This window comes from Poromitra crassiceps (genome assembly GCF_964638095.1).
Source record: "Poromitra crassiceps genome assembly, chromosome: 28".
NCBI classification, from domain to species: domain Eukaryota; kingdom Metazoa; phylum Chordata; class Actinopteri; order Beryciformes; family Melamphaidae; genus Poromitra; species Poromitra crassiceps.
Window position 1 is genome coordinate 2,679,015 of NC_139651.1, and position 21,730 is coordinate 2,700,744.

The 21,730-nt window shown below is 44.7% G+C and overlaps 2 protein-coding genes across 2 annotated transcripts; one reads left to right on the forward strand and one right to left on the reverse strand.

Annotated features, from left to right (window-relative positions):
- Positions 1 to 974: 974 nt before the first annotated feature.
- tmco3 (transmembrane and coiled-coil domains 3) lies at positions 975 to 13,260 on the reverse strand. The gene is made up of 14 exons (XM_083662115.1): positions 13,228 to 13,260; positions 11,154 to 11,444; positions 9,587 to 9,754; positions 8,863 to 9,042; positions 7,655 to 7,855; positions 6,767 to 6,895; positions 5,111 to 5,203; positions 4,671 to 4,857; positions 3,332 to 3,449; positions 2,427 to 2,625; positions 1,887 to 2,037; positions 1,705 to 1,784; positions 1,330 to 1,479; positions 975 to 1,194 (listed from the first exon to the last, which is right to left on the reverse strand). Exons 2-14 carry the CDS (start codon positions 11,424 to 11,426, stop codon positions 1,081 to 1,083), a joined length of 2,043 nt encoding a protein of 680 aa, XP_083518241.1. The 5' UTR covers positions 11,427 to 11,444; positions 13,228 to 13,260; the 3' UTR covers positions 975 to 1,080.
- A 99-nt stretch (positions 13,261 to 13,359) lies between these two features.
- dcun1d2b (DCN1, defective in cullin neddylation 1, domain containing 2b) lies at positions 13,360 to 21,373 on the forward strand. The gene is made up of 7 exons (XM_083662194.1): positions 13,360 to 13,472; positions 15,265 to 15,481; positions 15,637 to 15,805; positions 17,173 to 17,303; positions 17,638 to 17,720; positions 18,841 to 18,937; positions 19,834 to 21,373. Exons 2-7 carry the CDS (start codon positions 15,307 to 15,309, stop codon positions 19,914 to 19,916), a joined length of 738 nt encoding a protein of 245 aa, XP_083518320.1. The 5' UTR covers positions 13,360 to 13,472; positions 15,265 to 15,306; the 3' UTR covers positions 19,917 to 21,373.
- Positions 21,374 to 21,730: the final 357 nt, after the last annotated feature.

Here is a 21,730-nt window from a genome sequence, read left to right on the forward strand (position 1 = left end):
TATATATAATGTATATATATATATTTTTTTTTGCAGGCCATGCCAGGCCACCGGGCATCTGCCCGAAGCACCCGATGTTGCAGTCCGCGCCTGCAGTGGCGTATTGAGTCCAGAGAAGCTTAATAATGTAGCCTACATTTTGGGCCAAAACAAAAAAACACTACATGTTTTACTTCCGGTGAGGTCAAGGAAAAGGTAGGAAAAGGAGTTAGACAATATATCGAAATATCGCAATATTCAATATACCTCAATATCGGCGATATCGCAATATTCAATATATCGCAATATCGGCGATATCGCAATACTATCGTATCGTGACTCAAGTACCGTTTTAGTATCGTATCGTGGGCATCTGGTGATTCCCACCCCTAATGGATAAACTTGCTGAGTAAAACAAAAAGGTGATGCAAAGTGAATTAAAAGTATCAGAACTGCGAGGATAACAAGCGTAATCTGAGTACATAATAATGGTAGATTCTTGACAGTTATAAATGATTCCAAGTCTTTTAGATTGCTGATTTATACTGAAAGAGAGAGAGGAATGCCGGTCAGTGATGTACTTTGATGCAGTCATTAGCATGAGTTCTCAAGCCAGACCATGTCTGTGGTATCTACTTGGATGCGGTACTGGCCAAGAATATGGACGGCTCCTTCATTTAACATAGGAGGTGCGTTTCTCCAGGTGACAAATGTGCATGAAATAACTCCTATGGAGACAAGGTGACTGATAATACATGGCAGAAGATCTTCAGGTTCAGAGGCTTTTGAAGGAGAGACTTCCATACGCTCAGGTCCATGTGTGAGTAATGAGCAAGTGTTTCTTCTCTCTTACTCCACAGATTCTCTCATTAAGCAGCATGGTAATTCATCAGAAGATCCAGGGGTTGGTGGTAATTCATCTGAGGAAGTTCTGGTCCATAGGATGTGAAACGATGACACACACACACAACAGGCCATATCACACCGTTTGTGTGTTGGCGTGAAAGCGCTTTTTTTGAACGTCTGCTTCTCGTGACGCCGCTCCGGGCCTTTGCAAGAGTATGTGGGGAGGTTCTTTTGAAGCCCTGCAGCCGGTTCTGGTCAGGTGACCGTCTTGCGTTCAGTCCGGGGAACCCATCTGTGTGTGCTCACTCGCCACAGCACCGGTGCCAGGAGCAGACTCAGAGTGGTGACACTGAGAACCAGCAGGTACACCTGGGAGGTGGGAGGAGATCGAGGGATCGAGAGAGCTTATTACTCCAATGAATGTTTCCCTATTTGCATAAACAATATGCAACCGTATTCTTCTCTGTTCTGTCTTAAGCAGTTTGGAGACCAGGTGCTACTGACCTCTCTGGAGATGATGCCAGCACGACGCGCACGGCTGCCCAGCACAAAGGAGAACTCGCTCACCTGCGCCAGGCCGGCCGACACCACCCAGCGGATGTGTCGCGAGCCCGGTGGCAAGATGGCCGACAGCACCACCACAGCCATCAGGAACTAGGAGAAAATGAGGAGAGAGAGAGAGGGGACCGCGGAGTGATGGAGTGAATGAGAGATATTAAAGGTACATGCCAACATTTTGGGAGATTTGATATTCCTGATAGGAAGATGAGAAGATAGATGCCCTTCTCTTCTCTGTGCGTGTAGTAAAAAAACATCTAGCACATATAGCAATAGTTAGCTTAGCACAATGAGACAACGAAATAAAGAAAAACGCTGTACCTTCATGATGACCAGTGTGAGCGTTAGCACCACCAGGATGGTGAGTTCATACAACACGAACGTGGGGAAAACATGGAGACCTGCAGCAACACACAACACCTCTTAGTAAGTCTCACTGTAAATGTGCACCGAAGGTAACTGTATGATGTGACAATAAAAGTTATATTGCTGTTGCATCTGACCAATAGAGGCAAAGAAGATGATGGCCAGGAAATCTCTGATTGGCTCGATGCATCCCATGACCTCCGTCGTGACCATGTGACCCTGGGCGGAGAGCAACGCTCCGGCCAGGAAACAGCCCAGCTCCATAGAAACATCCAGAAACTCGGTCACCTACTAGGGAACAGTCGGTGTTAGGAAAAGAAACGCAAACAACGCTCTTCAAGGGAGGTTAAATAATGCGACTTTGAAGGACACATATCTGGTATTTGTAGACAAATCCAAGAAATCTGAATAGAAGGAAAGAAAGATGGAGCATGCAGAGAGTGAAAAGTTGAAAATGGGGCTTCTTATCTTCGTCTTATCTTCCTCTGTTTCTGTCATCATCAATTTCCCATCTTTCTCATGTCTTTGTGGTCATTTACCCCTCGTCCTCCTGCTTATCCCCCTCCATGATATTTTAACTTGAGGAAACACCAGATCGTCTGGGAGCACTCAGATGATGCTGTTGTCTGTATCTGGAAGTACACCCAGAAGAAGAAGAGAAAAGGCGAGGAGCATACCGTCAGCATGAAGAAGACAAAAGCCGTCATCCCCAGCACCAGGATCTCCTTGTTGCCTTTGCTCTCGGCGTGGAGCTTCTTGTAGTAGGGGCCGATCAGGAAGGACTTGAGCAGCGCACACAGCAGCAGCACGGCAGCCAGAGAGAGCAGGACCTGAGCCAGGAGGATGAGCACACGGAGACTCCCAAACACAAAGCTGCTGGACACAGAGGGGACAGCAGACTTAAGCTTAATTTATACTTATTAGAAAGTGTCACTCAGCACATGGTCGCAGACGAAAAAGAAAGTGTCGCTCATGGTGTTGCATTTATACTTCAGTGAACGTTCGCCTCGGTTTAACGGTCACGTGACACTCGAACGCTATAAGCAGACAGCCGAGAGAAGAGAGGGAACGCACAGTGAAAACACCTCGGAGGCAAGATGTAACGTACTTGGCTGCAGCCGCATATAAACGACACACAACCACACAACTCACCTCCTCTCTCTCTCTGGGAAATTGGTCACGATGTTCTTTGTGATTTTCACGAAGTCATACATCAAGGACAGGCTGATAAAAATAGCGGGTTCATTCATTTCAATCGAGTGAAAACCAAAACAAGGAAGTCAAGCGCGTGCCGTCTATATAGCCAATCAGACTTGCGGAGACACATCGTGATGTAGTCAGCGACACTAGACATTTCACCAGGTAGCAGACACTGCTCGCCGACAAGTGTCGACTCAAGTCCTCATTTCTGTCGGCGACCGTTTCAAAAGTGTCGGCAGACGAAGCATAAATTGGGCTTTACAAGGCTTTCTTTTGAGGTACACATCTCTGTTACTTGAGTGCTCAATGTACTGTGTTTGTAACTGACCTGTCCAGTACTGTGTTTGTAACTGACCTGTCCAGTACTGTGTTTGTAACTGACCTGTCCAAGTCTCCACTCTGTGCCTGGATAAGAGTGGGCATGACAGCGATGAAGAGGCCAAGCTGAACATCTTGCATCACCAACATCCCCAGGAGAACACTGCTGTAGTCCAGCTCACCTGTCAGACATGCAGACACACGCCGAGAAACACATTACTGACAACTGTAGAATTACAGATGACTAGTAATTAAACAGAATGTATCCTGGTAACAAAGTTTGGCACAGCATTGGTTTTAATAGTGTAAATTTGCTCCACAGTTTTACCGTTTCACAGTTTTGTATTGTATTTTTTTTGTATTGTATTATTTTCTTTCTCTTATATCTGTTGAGTAAGTCTTCTATGTAGATCTTACATTTTAGCTGTATGTTGATCCCAAACTCAGGTTTTAGTATCCGACTGTATATTCCTGTATATTTGTACTTTGCACTTTACACTTAGCTACGTAGATCTCAAACTCAGGTTCTTAGTATCTGATTGTATATCTCTGCATACTTGCACTTTGCATTGTGTTTACATTTTAAATATGTATTTGTTGCACTATGTTACTTTTTACCCCTATCAGGACTCTAAGCCTGTATCATCTGGCAGGGGGACTAACAATGGAAATCAGTCTTGTGACTGCAATTGTTGTGCATTTACATTTTTTTTAAATGTTCATTAATGTACACCTGTCCCCTATCGAACAAATAAATAAATTGAATTGAAAATTGAATTGAATTGTGTTGAAAAGTGAATGCTAATTCAGGATGCTTGAGGTGTGCACGTCATTTTTTATTCCTGCTGTAATTGGGTAACTCACGATCCAGCCCCTAATGACTCACAGTTTTCAGCACTCTTCATAGTCATCATGACTACCTCCAAATAACTCTTCATAGTCATCATGACTACCTCCAAATAGTTGAGAATAACCCCCCAAATCATAATTTAAACACGATGGTGAACAATTACAGAAACTAGGGCTGTCACGATACACTCAGTTCACGATATGATACGATACACGATATTAGGTTCACGATAACGATACGATACGATATTTTAACAATATTTTTTTGCAATCGATTTGTAAGTTGAGGGGGCATCCTCCACGCTAATTTGAGTAATTTCACGATTTTCATCCTCCGTGTGTCTGTAACGTCCCTCGTCTGTTCAAACAAAGCAATGAAAAGGAGAGCGAGCATGCAATCAGACGCAGATCAGTACCACCATGTTCAGCTACTTTTTCTCGCGATATGAGATTTCATCTCAACGATAAATATTGTCACGTTTTGATATGGCGATATATTGTGGGACGATATATTGTGACATCCCTAACAGAAATGGATTCACATAGCTAGCTACCTTCCTTCTCCCCTCTGGCGCTGCCTGCTAGGAAGCGGGACACCAGAGGAGTGCTGGACAGGGACAGACAGCTGGAGATGAAGACAGTCTGGGTGGGACGAATACGCAGGACCTGTCCCCACAGCAGCCCGGCCGACACCATCAGCAGAGTCAGGTAGCACGACCCCTGCACTGATATCTTCCATACCTATGTTCACAAACAACACACACACTGAGTATCAGTATGAGTTGTATAACACACTATAGTATTATAAAAGACACGTTACACACAAGTTATTGTCATGCTGCTGAAGTAGTAGTTATTGTATTACTGACTAGTGCAGTGCCCGTTCGCCCCCCGTCACTGTAGAGCGCGGTTCGCTAGTTTATTCAAAGTTTATATTGAACGTGTGTCACGTGTTGTCAGATTTGGTGTCCCCATCTCGATCTCTGCTGTGTACCTTGCGTACGCGTTCAGGCGAGAACTCCAGTCCCACCACAAAGAGAGTGAAGAAGACACCCAACTCCCCGAGAGTCTCCACCTGCACCATCGACTGCAACACACAGAGTAATACATACATATGTAGCAACTATACATATATAGATACTATATAGCATTCAGGATGACAACACACAGAGCAAGATATATAGATACATTTAGAGGCCATTTACACCTGGCGCTAACATGTGGTTTCTGCCATCAGATTGCAATCAGATTGTATTTTATCACTTGAAATGCCAGGTGTAAACACCCCCAAAACGCATTGAAGAAGGATTGCAATCTGATCGGCCAAACCACCTCCGGAGGTGGTCAGGGATGCATTGTGTACACATTGAACACAAGTGTAAATGCAATGAGGCCATTTACACCTGGCGTTAACATGTGGTTTCTGCCATCAGATTGCAATCAGATTGTATTTGATCACTTCAGCCTGATTCCATTTACAACTGGCGTTAACATGCATTTTCTGCCATCAGATTGCAATCAGATTGCAGAAATGGTTGTCCTCTCAATCCGCATACAGTTGGTGTATCCAGATTGAGAGGACACATTGCATTTACACTTGTGCTCAATGTGTACACAATGCATCCCTGACCACCTCCGGAGGTGGTTTGGCCGATCAGATTGCAATCCTTCTTCAATGCGTTTTGGGGGTGTTTACACCTGGCATTTCGAGTGATAAAACACAATCGGATTGCAATCTGATCACAGAAAGCGCATGTTAACGCCAGGTGTAAATGGCCTCAATGTGTCCTCTCAATCTGGATACAGCAACTTTATGCGGATTGAGAGGACACCCATTTCTGCAATCTGATTGCAATCAGATTGCAGAAAACGCATGTTAACGCCAGGTGTAAATGGAATCAGGCTGAAGTGATCAAATACAATTCTGATTGCAATCTGATGGCAGAAACCACATGTTAACGCCAGGTATAAATGGCCTCATAGATCTATATAGCATTCAGGAAGGCAGGCTAAAGCAGAAGTGTATAATTATCTGGCACTTTCTATAGAATGCATATAGCATACCGTCTGGTACTTCACAAGTGTTGGTAATGTTGCTGTGCAGAACATACAGCTGTTCAGTTGAAAGCAGTTTGAGTCCAACATACATATAATACACCACACTTTGACTGACTCAATTGTTTCATGCCAGCGTAGCGGCCATTGCCTAAAGAGGCTTGCTGGCTACTAGGGCTGTGAATCTTCACTGACCTCACGATTCGATTCGATTACGATTATCGATGCATCTCGATGCATCTTAAATCGATGCATCACTTATTTCTGCAATACATAATTTCTTTTTTCTCACTTTCTTTTTTCTCACTGTGTGGCTACTTTTAAAATAAAAGTGCATTTGGAATTGCATTGTATTATGATCCATAATTAAAATAAACAACTGCATGTACTTCCATTATATTTTATTTTATTATAAAAAAAAAAAAAAAAAGATTTTTGACATTTGTGAATCGATGCAGAATCGTGCACGTCCGCATCGTGATGCATCTTATAATCGATTATTTTTGACACCCCTACTGGCTACCTGGACAGTGCACCTGCTCGTTTTGATGTCTTTAGTCTGATCAGTCATCACACACACACTGCAGCCACACACCTTAATGCTGTTCAGCCCAGAGGGACCAAGCAGCACCCCACATATAATATATCCAAACATGGGGGGTAGCCCCATCAGAGTGCACAGCCAGCCACACGGGAGAGACAGCATCACCACTGACACCAAGTCCTGTGCACACAGAGCAAACATTTGAACAAGTGTATTCTTTCATAGATTAGATTAGATTAGATTAGCCTTTATTGTCTCCCTTAGGAGAAATTTGTCTTGGGCATTTCAAGAGAACAAACTGTAGGTGGCGTCATAACACACCGACTCATACACACACACACACACACACACACACACACACACACACACACACACACACACACACACACAGAGAGTACAATCAGACTACATTTAACATATTTAACATATAATATTGAGGCTTAACCGAGTAAGGGATTTGAGGTTAGATTGATATGACTGACATGGCCTCTGTGCATAGGTTGAGGCCACGTCTCGTCATAGACGCTGGGTTAGCTGGCTGGTTAGGGTGGGGTAAATTCCCCCGTTCTATCCATTCAGCAAAGTTAGAATTTAGCTGATAGCCCAGCCCAGGCAGACACGATCGGGGATTTAACCACCGCAGTAAACGCACATCTGAGCAGACGTCTTGTGTTCTGCTCTAGAACCCCCAAACCTGTAGTTTAGAGCCGCAGCACCGTCTTTTGGTGAGTCAGCCCATGAGATATATGGGCGGTTTTACCCCACTCGCGCGTCAGCCGTTTAACATTTTGTGGGCGTTCCCAGACATGTGGACTGTCTCTATGGGACCGCTCTCTAATATACCTAGCAGCGGTCTGTTATACAGAAATAACACACCGCTGAATGCTGAGATTAACCAATCAGAAGCGAGTGTTCAACAAGGCCATGTAAATAACTGACCTTGATGAAGTGATGGTCCGCTCTCGGCATGGTGGAGTCTCGTGGTTTGGTCAGGACGTACTGGTTGTTCTGGGAGTCGATGAGCATGCTCAGCCCCAGGTTGTCTTCCACCTCCTTCCTCCTGGACGTGTTCTTCCTCTTCCCTCCGTCCTCCTCGTCCTCCTCCACTCTCAGGACGGCCTCTACGTTCACCCCTTTCATCTACACAGCAAGGAGCAGCGTGAGGGAGGGAGTCATCACGGAATGTTGATCCCTGTGGTTAGGGGTTATGCTCTTTTCAGCTGTAGAACAGCACACATGCAGCTGGTAGGTATTCAGTGCAGAGGTTAGATTCTCTGCCCGAACCCATGGCCAGCCCGTGGGTCAGGGCCGGGTACAGTAGGCTACACTGGGAGACGCGCTGCTTGTGCGTACGATGAAATATGATGCTGCCGGTGCCACTGAATTGGGGTTTGGAGTAAAAGCTATTTGGTGTTATGATCAGAATGTATTATAACACTTATGTATCGATTACTGTGATCAATGCATATTTACATCTCAGTCAGCAGTGACACAGCATCTCTCCTCCTCTTGATAACCACAGATCCTGTGTGTGATTCTGAACAGATTGCTGTCATTCAAATTTCACTGTAATCCGCAAAAGTCCGATTGTTAATTCCTCGCGTCAATGATGTTTTTATCACCAGTCAATCAAAGGTTACTGTACGTGTAGGTTCCGTGTAAGTGTCTGTGTTTTCTCTGCCCACGGCACCACACTCGCACACTCGCGTCTTTTGCAAGAGGAAGACTATTCAGTGAGATCCTGCTTGTAATTCTCCTTTGTCATTCAAACAACTCAGAATTAGTTTACTTATAAACAGCCAACTTACTAAGAGGACATTTTCGTTTTAAACCGGGCTCAGGCCCATAAATGCGGCCAATGGGACGGGTCCGTGCCGGACTCGGGCAGAACGTGCACGTGCTCGGGTAGGATGATCGGGCTTGTTTTTTGGGGCCCGATCTAAGATCTGATTCAGTGTCTTACTTCAGCACGGTTGCCCCACTTATTTTGGCATGTGTTACATAAAGACTGAACTGGTGCAAAAGACTTGCTGACTACCCTCATACGATTCAATCTTAGTGTGTAAAATCAGCTACCCCCCTCCGCCCAAAGAGGAAAACAACAATAACGATAACCTCATGCAGAGCCAGTGCTGTTCTCTGCTGACCTGTTTGTTGTTGTCGAAGGCGTGCTCCTCGATCTCCTCCTCTAGCCGGTCTGCTGCCCTCCTGACGTCCTCCAGGATCTCGTCCAGCATGGACAGAGTCTTGTTGCGGGCGAGGGCGCTCTTCACCGCCTCCTGCTGGTGCTTCTCAGCTGCCACCAGCTCCACATACTCCTGCTCTTCCTGAAGGGGGAGAACAACAAACCCACAGGACCCAAGGACATGCAGACATATTAACGGAGACACATGTGACACAACATACACTCAGACAACACGCACAATAGCTTCAGCTTGCAGTTCACACACCCACAAAGTTCATATTCAGATGCACTCAAAGGACAATATGTTTTTTTGTTTTTTTTTGGTCCGAGTGAAATGTTCTATGGTCTCTCCCGATTCTAAATATAGCTGAACCGTTTGGTTTGAACAAGTACAACTATTTTTTATAAGCATTTTACTAAATGTCTATGGGGAAATAAATGGCGGATGAAAATCTCTGGTACAGTGCTGAAGCAGGAAGTGACGTTCACTTTGCCTCTCTATATAGACTCTACTTTACTTACTTTAGATTACCATCGTTCTATGGTCATTAATACTGACTGTGCTCCCTTACCTTGGAACAACCTCGCCTGTGGCTACCATGTGATATTTTTTGTCTCATCTCTTCCTGTCCTCTTCTAGTCTAACCGAGGAAATACCCTTTAAATACTTCTGGCCCCCATCTCACCTTGATGGCTGCTTCCCTGAGGGCCTCCAGTCTCTGTCTGCTGCTCTCCCTGATGTTGACCACATCCCTGTAGTCTCCCTGCAGCGCCCTCTGCAGGCTGTGCAACGCTTGAAACACAGAGCTCTCGCTCTCGTTCAACTCCTTCTGGAAGACCTGCAGAGTGTGCACCTGAACCCAGGCAGGCAGGAAGACGCAGGTTATCACAGTCACAGAACAGCAAGATATCTGACATCGTCTCTCACTATACTACGTTCATATCTTCAGGGGATTTGGATTTGCAAATGGGGCAAAATCAATGTGGACAACATAAGAAACATCACAGAATGGTGATTAAATGATCTATCATGGATTTAACAAGAGGCACTTGAGCTCCCTAATCACCATGATATAGTAAATATACCCGCTTGTGCTAATGAGGCTATTAATTACACTAATTAATGCATCAATTAGCAAATATATGTCAAAATACTTATCGCATAATTCATGTGCAGTGTTAATATGAAATAGTAGTTTCAGTCAAATCAGTTTTGCTTCATTATTATGCAAATGCGTGCAGCAAGGTGCTCCAAAATGTAATCGGATCATATACTGTGCATTCAACCGGTGTTCTGACAAAACAAGCTATCGCTCAGATTGAGTTACCGACTCACAATGATGTGTGCATGCGTATTAAAATGGTGAAAAAACATAAATTAATAGATCTATTTATAAAAATAAAAAAAGAGAGAATGTGCTGTGAGAATGTACCCATCTCAGCATCTCCATGGAAGCTTTAGTTTACACCATGCCTATTCGGATACATTTTCCTACCCGACACAGCGACGGGATGGGCTAGCCTAGTCTTGAGCTATGCTCAGTTTATCAGAACTGAACTGAACTACTGCTAGCTCCTCCTGAGCAGGCACTGCAGCACAGACTGAACACCGGGTTGAACGTACACTGATCTGATTAGGGAAAACCTGTGGTGTAAGTATGAAGTCTCGATCATGTGTTGTTCTTCAGTTATTGCGTTCACAAAATGTGTTGACACACACACGCAGGGAACACACACATGTACTATGATGGTGGAATGAATACATGTAGCTAAATTAGGGCTGTGAATCTTCACTGGCCTCACGATTCGATTACGATTCAGAGGGCTACGATTCGATTCGATAACGATTATCGATGCATCTTAAATCGATGCATCACTTTTTTTCCTGAATAGCTACATGATTTTTTTTCTCACTTTCTTTTTTCTCACTGTGTGGCTACTTTTAAAATAAAAGTGCATTTAGAATTGCATTGTATTATGATCCATAATTAAAATAAACAACTGCATGTACTTCCATTATATTTTATTTGATTATATATATATATACATATATATATATATATATATATATATATATATATATATATATATATATATATATATATTTTTATAATCGATTTTTGACATTTGTGAATCGATGCAGAATCGTGCAGGTCCGCATCGCGATGCATCTTATAATCGATTATTTTTGACACCCCTAAGCTAAATGTAGGTAAACAAATCACTGCGATGGGATACAACCCGGTGCCCTACCTGGAAGAGCCTCTCGGGTTCTGAGAGGGCCCGGTCTCGTCTGACGCCGTCTGCTGCGACCGCCAGCTTCCTGACCACCACGTTCTTCTGCCGCAGGAGGCCCACCAGACGCTTGCAGCTGCTGGCCACCCAGGTGTGGCCGTGCGGCGTGGCCCCGCGGCCCCGCTGGAGCTTGATGATGGCATGCTGGGCCACCTGGTCCTTCTTCTTCTGCAGCACAGCGAGCGCCCCCACCAGGCCGAGGCACAGCAGAGAACACACAACAAGCTGCATCCAAACAGTCTGTCTTCACTAGGGTGTAGAAGAGAAGGAGGTAGAAGACAAATGGAAGAAAAAAAAGCGTGTCAGATTATGGCAGGTTGAGTCATGGGGGAGAGAGGGAACAAGAATGAGTAGAGACAGAAAAATACCAAAATCCAGTGACTTAAGAGAGGCAGCAGGAGGAACTACAGAGAGTCGAGAGCACAGGCAGGGACGGTGTTTCTTGCTTTTCCTTCTACCAAAGGCTTCATCATGTGACAGTGCTAGATAATCATTATTCCATCACAATGTGAGTGCTTTGGCTCTCGAGTGCACTCTCAAGAGACGGGCTATTGTTTAGGCTGGGTGTGGACTACACCTGAACAGCTTTGCCAACCAGGCTACTGACTGTCTTACCGGTATGTGTTCCGGGTTAGCCCTCAGGCTCTTTCTATGTTTGTGTGTGTCAACACTACACCATAGTAAAAAAAAATGGATGCTGAAAGAATGGAAGTCCCCCTCTTCACCTTCTTTCCAATTGTGGTTGACGGACCGGATCTCTGTTATAAGGATGGAGAGGCTCAGATCCCTGTCTTTTAAAAGAATAACCGCTCACTTTTCTGGCGCAACTAGGCGTCCGATATAATGAGGTTGCCCCCGTGCGACCCTACCTGTGACTTCAAAAGTGCAGAAATAAGGTGAGTTTAATGCCCGACAGATTCCCTAACGACATTTACCTTAGTGATGGGAGGGCTCTTACTAAAGTGTAGTGTTGACACGAATATAGAAAGAGCCTGAGGGATAGTTCTGGATGAGACACACCTATAATATACAAGTGACCTAGTGACCTGCCTTTCTGGTTTAAGTGTTTAAGTGGCTAATAGTACCTTAGCTGCACTCGGTCGAGTACACTTCACGTGAATGGGCATGTCACACTGGTATGAATTCCAATTTGTGCAACGCTTGCTATCCTGCCAGCACTCACTATGATCTTCATGTATGCCTTGAACACAAAAGTATCAAAGTATGAAGCCAAGTTGACAAAACCTTTTTACCGTCAACTGCATGTCATGTCACTTGCCCATTGTGATTTTAACACGTGCATGACTGAATCCTACAACAAACTGAATTCAGACCCAGCTGAGTCTGCACCTTTGTGAGCATGAGTCAAGGCTGAGTGATGTTTACTTTCCAAACCACTCCTCTGTCCCTCTGCGTATGACTGACTGACTGACTGACTGGGCTGCAGCTACTCCACTACTGTTGCTATAATCAATAGCATCACTGTTTAGGGCTTGCCTACTGAAAAGAAAATGGGCAGACGGACGGACACACACACACCACACACTCATAATAATGACCTCAGTCCAAAATGTTCAGGTTCTTCATATAAGTATATTTGATTACATGTATTATGCCAAACAGCAGACAACATTTGCATACACCAAATAGAGAAACTCTACGTGCTCTGTAGCATTATTTTATTATACTGTATGTCTTACAGGATTGCTCTATGGCCACAGGAGTACTGTAAGGGCACTATGGCCTTTACACTTATGTTGGTTGCTTCTGAATTGTTGGTCATCTCTAGGACCTGAAGCACACACATGACTGTAAACTCACTGCTCTGGTGTGTTCCTCCTTAGGGCAGATGTTATAGCGCGTTTACCTCAGTACCAAGCATAAAACACAGGCACAGCCACACAGTGAGGGATAATCAGAGAGACTACATGGAAGTAACATGAAATCATACATTATAAACAGATTGTCAATGCAGAATACAATGAGAATGCCAACAGTTTGAACGTTATATGGTAAATAATGAAGTCTATACCTGCGAATGCGAAATATCTGCACTGTCTTGGCTCTGAACTCCACTCCACGACTGAGGCACGGAACAATCATGCTGTTGTGTTGTACCACCTCCACCCCTCCTCCCCTGCTGCTGCCACATAGCTGCTGGAGCCAGCAGCGTCGCGTCGGGGCAGGCAGGCAGGCGTTCACTACTTCTGGACGAGCAACAACTTCATGTTTACTTCGACGGGCTAACAGCGGTTGTTAGTTAGCGCTAGCTAGGCGGTAAGTAACGTTGGAATACGATCTAGCGTGAAACACCAAGCGAGTTGAAGCACTTTGTGCGTTAAATTCGACTTGTTTTCTGTTCTGATCGCGGTGTCTTCGCTCACTAAAACTAGATTCAAGTTCCCGAGAGCTGTCAGACCAGCTCGATCCAGCCAGCTGAGTTGATCAGGACTTCCATGACACAACAACACCAAGCTAACGCTGCTAACGTTAGCGAATGAGCTAGCTGTCACTACGTAAAACTCAGGCAACTTTTTTGGCATGTCATAATTGAACGTTAGTAAAATAGTTTTTTTTTTTTTTTTGCGATAACGTTATTTACAGTTATTTGCTTTAGGTTGTCGCGAAACAAACGATTAGAACTTTGATGATAACATTACTTCCGAAACATGTCTTTATCATGCTTTGATATGGGAGTTGTAGTTTTATTTTATTTTATAGTTTGCTCGTCTGTGTCAAGCGCACTATAGTGACAGCGTCCGCGAGGTTAATGATATGTCGTCGACACGAATCATAAAAGAAATACGCCAGTATAACTTTCGTAGTTTAAAGAAATGTTTACATCCTGTGGTACACGTTTTCACGGTTTTTGATCGTAATGTGACCTTTTTTTAATGGGTCTCGGTATTATTATTACTAACCCAGGCAAATTGCTGAGACGGTTGTCTGTAACGTTACTGCGTAAACATTAACCCAAAGCGCATCCGAAACGTGCTTACGGTTGTAATGATGCTACGGAACTACAATCCCCACCATTCAAGTGTCCTACAGTAGCGCAGTGCTTTTCGCGCAAGCGCAGTAGGAGTAATTGGATATCAAGTTGGCCAAAACAGCGGGTGATAAAATGGTAGGTATAGATTAAAAAAAAAAAAATGACAACCCCAGAACCATTTTTAGCACTGTTGAAACAAGTGCAAATACTGATAAGTAGTTGGATGTTACGGAGTGGGGACACTCGATGTGGGGGAGCGGGGTGTCCTCTGTAGTGTCGCATTGTCAGAGTGATGTGTCGTTCACATGAGGGAATATGAGGGGAAATGGAAGGTCAGTTGTTGGTATGTTGAGATCGGACACCCGCACTTGCGCGGCACGTACCTTTCCCTTTTTGGTATCTGGCCTATGCTGCCCTGGGTTAGGTTAGGTTAGGAGAGACAGCCTGCTGCCTGGTTCACACGCCCCTGCTTTGGAAACTGGGTCGCCTAAAAGACTGACTGCCCGTCACGGCGGATTGCTGTTTCGTGTTTTTATCATCGGGTGGGTCAGGTCTGCAATTCTGCAAAACACGGTGCAATTCTCACGATGGCCATCTAACGGCTGGGTTAAATTAGCACGCCGACGCATTTCTTGTAAACAAACGCAAACTGAATCTTGTAAACAAACGCAAACTGAATCTGGTAAACAAACGCAAACGGAATATTGTAAACAAATGCAAACGGAATCGTGTGAAGGAGCGTTTGCCATTAGCAACGATTTCCTTAAAAATAACTTATGTCAATCAACACATAAAGCGTTATGGTTCTTTTACTTTGTGAGTTGCATGCATTTTCAACAGTAGTGTTTGACACTTATCTGGCCATTTAATGAGTAGCTGTTTAGTAGGCTATACAGATGGATGACAGCAACAAGTTTGCAGTAAGCTTGCACTCAGATTCAAAGCTTCAGAAAGTGTGTGTGTGTGTGTGTGTGTGTGTGTGTGTGTGTGTGTGTGTGTGTGTGAATGCAAACAAACATCACATGCTTGTCTTTGCATCCCCTCCCATCCCTTTACTGTGCGTGATTTGTCTCGCAGCACAAGCTGAAGTCATCGCAGAGGGACAAGGTTCGGCAGTTCATGTCCTTCACACAGGCAGGCGAGAGGACAGCCGTGTACTGCCTGGCCCAGAATGACTGGAAACTAGAAGTTGCCACGGACAACTACTTCCAAAAGCCAGACGTCTACTATAAAGAATCCATGAAAACCTCCGTGGACCGCAAAAAGCTGGAACAGCTCTACAACAGATACAAAGGTGAGCTCTCGGGATCGCCTTCAAGTGTCTGTTTTGCGTGTGTGTGTGTGTGTCAGAATGTGCAAAGCAAGACGTGTATTTATAGCGGTGCTGTCTCGTTTGTTTTGTGCCCTTCTCCGCACTGTTTTGCTTACAACACCGGGCCATCTTTGCAGACCCCCAGGATGAAAACAAGATAGGCATTGATGGGATCCAGCAGTTCTGTGATGATCTGGCCCTGGACCCGGCCAGCATAAGCGTTCTGGTGGTGGCATGGAAGTTCAGAGCCGCCACACAGTGCGAGTTCAGCAGGAAAGAGTTCCTGGACGGCATGGCTGAGCTTGGGTGAGCAACAAGTGATACAGTTGGCGGCAAGTCGTTATTACATATTTGTTCAATGTAAATGAAAAGGGTCGCTACACAGCCCTACACTTAAAAACTAAATTGGATCATTGGATACTACAGCTTTCTTCAAACTAAATGACACTGCTCCATAACTAGTGTTGCATTAGGTATTAGTTTAATGATGAGGGTTTTAAAGTGAAGTGTTTTAAATTTGTTTAAAAAAATTTAGATATCTAGTCTAGTCAGTTTATGTATATTGTCCTTTATTACAAGATGTATCAAAGAGCTTTACATACAGTACCATCATGTTATATACACTACATCTAAATATGTAGTAAACTTAAATTCTAAGAGTGTATTCACACCTGTAGCTCGTTTGATTTGTTTCCGATTCAGGGGCTTAATTGATACAATTGTTGCATTTGTGCCCTGGTTCGTTTGTGTTCACACAGCCACAAATCAAACGGTCCAAATAGTATTGTCAAGCCTCCTGGATCGGCCAGAGACTCCGGTAGGCTAATAGCCTCCCAGTAAGGAAAAAAAATAATCCCCAGAGATTTTATAGACCTACATTGTACGTCGGGTGCGCAAGGAGAGAGAGAAAGAGGGAGAGGATAAAGAGTTTATTTATTTATCTAATACCACCTAACCCTCCCTCCCCCCCGGAATTTGGAGATGGAAGACTCAATCAGATCTGATTGAATCAGACAATCAGTCTGATTGAATCAGACTGGCTCTGATGACCACGACTTGTTTTCATTTACCATATTTGAGACCAGAGGTAAGTTGGTCGAGTTCAAACTGCTGATGCTATCATGCAAAAATCCCCCAAAGTTTATCCATGCAAATGCTAGTTTCACAAGTTGCCAAAACAGGATCTGAAGAATGAAGATGTCGTTTTTAACCGATAAAAATGCTTGTTCTTCAGGCCATTACGCACATCGCAGCTGACTACGTCAGCTGGATTATCCAAAAATGCACACTGTTTCCTGCAGGTGTGTTGGATCGAGGTCGGATCACGTTCTCACCACAAACGAACCGCTCCAGAGTTCGTTTGGAAGCGGACCGAGACCACCCTTTCTTGGCGATCTCGGCCCGCTTGTTTTGTCCCGCATCCGAGCGCGGTTGCTGTGTTCACAGTCCCAAAAACGGACCGCACCAAGGGGGAAAGCGCTCTCCGTTTCGGAACAACTGCTCCAAACAAGACAGGTGTGAATACACCCTAAATTGATATCATCAGAAACTTCAGATTGAGATTTAAAGTGAGGTCTAGCAGCTCCACAGTTCATAGCATGTACAATCCATCACATGAGTAGGATTTGGGAAATGTGATGTTGTCGTCTGTGTGTCCTCACTGTCTCCACCAGCTGTGACAGTCCTGAGAAACTCAAGGCGATCCTTCCCAGACTAGAGCAGGAGCTGAAAGACATCGGGAAGTTCAAAGACTTCTACCAGTTCACCTTCAACTTTGCCAAGAACCCCGGCCAGAAGGGCTTAGGTAAGCATAGACGGGCCAAACGCGTAGGAGAGGGCAGCACGGTTAATGCTACGAGGAAAACGAAGCCCCCACGTTGGCATTGCACAGCAGTATTTTGAATATTTCTGAATGAATTGGAAGAAATAATGATCTTGACAGACATCATTACAATGAAGTTTTGTTTGAGTTGAGTTTTTGCAGCCAGGTGGCGCTGTTTGAGAGAGACTTCACCTTGGTGCTGTTTTCCTGACTCGCATGTTGAATTTCCTTCGGGGCAGCACTGATGGCTCGGTTTCCTCGGTGAGATATCTGTGTCCTTTTCCAAAACGTTGAAATTCTACTTTGTTCCCCCTAGACCTAGAGATGGCCGTAGCTTACTGGAATCTAGTTCTGACAGGTCGCTTCAAGTTCTTGGACCTCTGGAACCGCTTCCTACTGGTGAGTGAGGAGTCCTGAACAAATGATTTATTACCTCCGCCAAGGAGGTTATTATGATTGGGTCCTTCTTAGTCTGTCTGCAGGGTATGTTTGCAGGGGCAAAACATCCCTTGGTAACCCTTCCTTACAGTCGGGTAATTACCAGGGCCCAGTTGCACAAAGCACCTTAGGTTAAAATTTCCCTTAGGGCCAGAGTTAAGGTGTCCATAAAATAGAATCGGCTGCACAAAACACCTTAAATCTTCTCCATAAGGTTAAACATTTTAAGGAAAACATAAGCACAAGATTTAAGGGTGTTTTGTGCAGCCGATTCTATTTTATGGACACCTTAACTCTGACTCTAAGGGAAATCTTAACCTAAGGTGCTTTGTGCAACTGGGCCCAGGTATTTACCCAGTAATTAGAAGTATTTACTGGGTAATTAACTGGTAATTACCGGACTGTAAAAGGAAGGGTTACCTATCCCTTTAATCAATGTAAAATTCTGGTCATAGGCCATTTCCCCCTGCCAAGCCGCCATTGCTCTAGCTCTGCCTCTCTGGGGCGAGTTGTAGACCAGCACATACTTCCTCCGACACATGTGAAGTCGCCAGCCGTTTCTTCTCACCTGGCGGTGAGGAGTTTCACCAGCAGGATGTAGCGTTTGGCGTTCAAGGTCCATTCAGTAAAAATGACGAGCTGTTGAAATGTAATCTTGTAAAATCTAAATAAACCAAAGAAAAGGACTAAAACCCATAATGTTGAAAAGTTCCTTTTAATTAAAGGCATTAAATAAAATAAAAAAAACAGCTGTCTCCCCCTAATTAAGTACTCGTATCGGTACTCGGTATCAGCAAGTACCCAAATGTCATATTCGATCTGCAAAAAAAGTGGTATCGGTGCGTCCCTCCCCATTAATGATGTATTTTATTGTAACAACATTTTAAGAATTGCTCAGCATTGCCTGAGGTTTGCGCCCTGCCTGTGCCTCCTAGTGGTCAAAGTGAAGATGTGCAAGAGCAAAACATTATCTGTCCTTTCTCATCCATGTTCTTTTGATGGTATTCGGCTGGTGACAATGTTGACGTCTCACTCTGGTCCCCCCCCCCCCCCCCCCCCCCCATCCCCGTTCTGTGTTCAGGAGCATCACAAGCGCTCAATTCCAAAGGACACATGGAACCTCCTTCTGGACTTTGGCAATATGATCGCAGATGACATGTCCAACTATGATGAGGAAGGTGAGCTCAAGATACAGTTCAGTGATTAGCTCCATGATGAAGGCTTTTCTTGCTATCAGCCCCATTAATTAAGCCCAGATTTTCCTTCATATCAAATATCGCAATACCGCTATTTCCCGAAATATTGCGATTAATTATATATCTCAATGGTTGCCACGGGTCTTGAAAATACTTGAAAGTGATAGATAGATACATTTTTGTTTTAATCTCTTCTTTCCCCAGGCTTTATTGCTTGAAAACTGCTTGAAAAGTCCTTGAAATGTATCATTACAAAACAGTGGCAATAAGTGGCAACGCTGAAGTTGCTCAAGTGTAGTGTGAACAACAGCGCTGTTTGTGTGTGAGTGTGTTCTTCATCGTCTTCTTCTTCTGGCAAACTCTGGAAAAGCTTGCAGGTGCAGGACATTTAATTCATTGAATGTAAATAACATGATCCAAATCTTTGGGGGCAATTTTTGCCCCTCGATCACGCTTTTTAGGGGCATTCTGAGATTTCTCGGCGGCATTTTTGCCCTTTGCCCCCTGGCTGATTTCCTACACTGGCGTCTTCTGCAGTGAGAATAGTGGTAATAAGTTGCTTCATAAGCGCATCAAGGCCATCTAATCAAATGTTCCAACAGCTTTCATCTGATATCCAGATGACTGGGTTGGATCTTATTGCATCACACATCCTTCTCTGAGCAAATTATCAAATCAAATCAGGTAAACCTGGTTATTGGGCGAGGAAATGGCTTTTCTTGGACCCATGTAAACACTTTCCTGAAACCACCTCTTTAATCGAAATGACTCAGAGTTACTTAGCATTGCGTGTTAAGACACTAAACTCTGCTTGGACCAATCATGAACTAGATCACTTGAAACGGTAAATAATCGTGTGTTCTCTTCTCTGTCCTCAGGGGCGTGGCCCGTCCTCATAGACGATTTTGTGGAGTTTGCTCGGCCAATCGTGACGGCGGGAAGCAAGCGCAAAACCATATAGCGTCTGTCCCCGGCTCCGTGCCACGGATATAGCCTCTGTCCCCGGCTCCGGAGGTGCCTCTGTCCCGGGGGGCTCCTTGCCAACACGGGTGGGGATTGTGTTTCTCCCCCATTTTTTTTATACACACGAGCCAAAAAGAGACGACTCCTCAAGAAGCCTGTCTGCAGGCTGTCGGCGAGATTGTTCTTCCAACTGAATAGGAGAACCTTGGTTGGGGGCGAGACACCTGGGACGGCCGGTTCAGAGGGGTAAACAACAGGAGAAGAGTGTTTTTTCTTTTGTTTTTGTTTGTGTTTGCCGCAAGTGGGACTGACAAAGGAAAGACGTTGGAATTGCTAAATGCAATGACGGTGATCCTTCCTCAATCATGAGCAAAAGCCACAAATGAGTGTGGCTTAGAAACGGCTGCTGTGTGACTTGGCTGGAACCCTCTCCTCCCCCCCCACCAGCACAGTGACGAGGGACAAGGACAGAAAGTGAGCGTTCAGCAGAAGCAGGTGATCGGGAACACGGCCTCTCGCGCGTTGCCAAATGTGAACGGAATAGTTCAACTGTGCATGCTTCTGTCAGCTGGTGCCATGGAAGGTGTGGAGGGGAAAACATAATAATGACATTATTTTCACTGAGATGGCGAAACGTGTGGCTCTCATACAATCAGACAAAGAGAGCTTGCCATTGTGTGTATGCGTGTGGGTGTGTTTTGTGCGTTTGAGGTTCCGCCACTTTTACGACGTAAATGTTCAAAAGTTCTCATTTTGGTTTTATCGTTATGCGCAGAAGTTTCGGGAAAAAACGACGATCCCACTCTTACTGAGCAACCGTGTCAAAAAATTCACATCCGCGTTTTGGATTCAGATTTGAGAATTGGGACAGAGCGGGCAGCATGGCTTTCTGAGCTCGGCACCAGCAGATACACACGACTATTACTGCAGGTTCTGAGATACTGCACCGGACCGGACCGCAGGACTACCCAAACGGACCGAGCTTTAGAAGAATATCTGAGAAAATAAGAGATGACATTTATAATCACGAGGAGTGCCCGAGAAGCATTATGAGATCCTCCGTTTTTACAACACTACTGCGTTGTTGTTGTTTTTTTGAGTTCAGTTTGGTTTTGCAGTGTGTTAAACTGTTGTACACGAGGAGGGGACTGACTGGCACATGGACTGTTTTCTAATATCCAGGTGATGTCTTGGACTTGCCAACTCTACAAACTGCACTGATTGACACTTTTTATTATGTTGTTGTTGTCGGTCTTTTACCAGGCAGCACTGCACACGGCTACAGAGCTGTTCCGTTTACATGACAGTAGGTCTCACTCACATCCTACACGTTTTACATTGTCTACATCCCAGTTAGTTCCAAGTATTTCAACGTTTTGTTTACACTGTTCTTCTCAGAGTTTTCCGCTCGGTCTGTTGCTTTTCATGGATTCACAACTTAAGTCCACACTGTGGTGTTAGCAAGCGGGGGGGGGGGGGGGGGGGCAGTGGTGGCATTTGAAGCGACCATTTTCGCTTATTTCACGACAACTCTGCGTAATGCTCAAATGCATTCAATCCCGTCTCGGCTAAAAGCGTGTGACATCGAATAGAAACTCAGGTACCCGGTAGTTCCCTCAGTGAGCAGCAGGAGGCGTGCTGTAGCTGCGTCAGTGTTTGCCATGTTCTCTGTGCTAAACACCAATCAGCCACACTGATGTCACTGATGACAGTGATGTCGCCCTGCCAGTTGTTTATTTGTTGCCATGGATACGACTGGGTCAGACCTATGCTGTGTCTCGAAGAGAAACGAGGGGTGACTGAAGTGCTACC

Excerpts from the sequence above, each read along its gene's own strand:
- tmco3 (XM_083662115.1), bottom strand. The coding sequence starts at position 11,426 with ATGCAGCTTGTTGTGTGTTCTCTGCTGTGCCTCGGCCTGGTGGGGGCG. Across the intron at positions 5,204-6,766 it reads CTGGGCTGAACAGCATTAAG|TCGATGGTGCAGGTGGAGAC; the intron begins GTGTGTGGCTGC and ends TGTGTGTTGCAG. Across the intron at positions 2,038-2,426 it reads TTGTCTTCTTCATGCTGACG|GTGACCGAGTTTCTGGATGT; the intron begins GTATGCTCCTCG and ends GTTCCCTAGTAG.
- dcun1d2b (XM_083662194.1), top strand. The coding sequence starts at position 15,307 with ATGTCCTTCACACAGGCAGGCGAGAGGACAGCCGTGTACTGCCTGGCC. Across the intron at positions 15,806-17,172 it reads GACGGCATGGCTGAGCTTGG|CTGTGACAGTCCTGAGAAAC; the intron begins GTGAGCAACAAG and ends TGTCTCCACCAG. Across the intron at positions 17,304-17,637 it reads CCCCGGCCAGAAGGGCTTAG|ACCTAGAGATGGCCGTAGCT; the intron begins GTAAGCATAGAC and ends TGTTCCCCCTAG.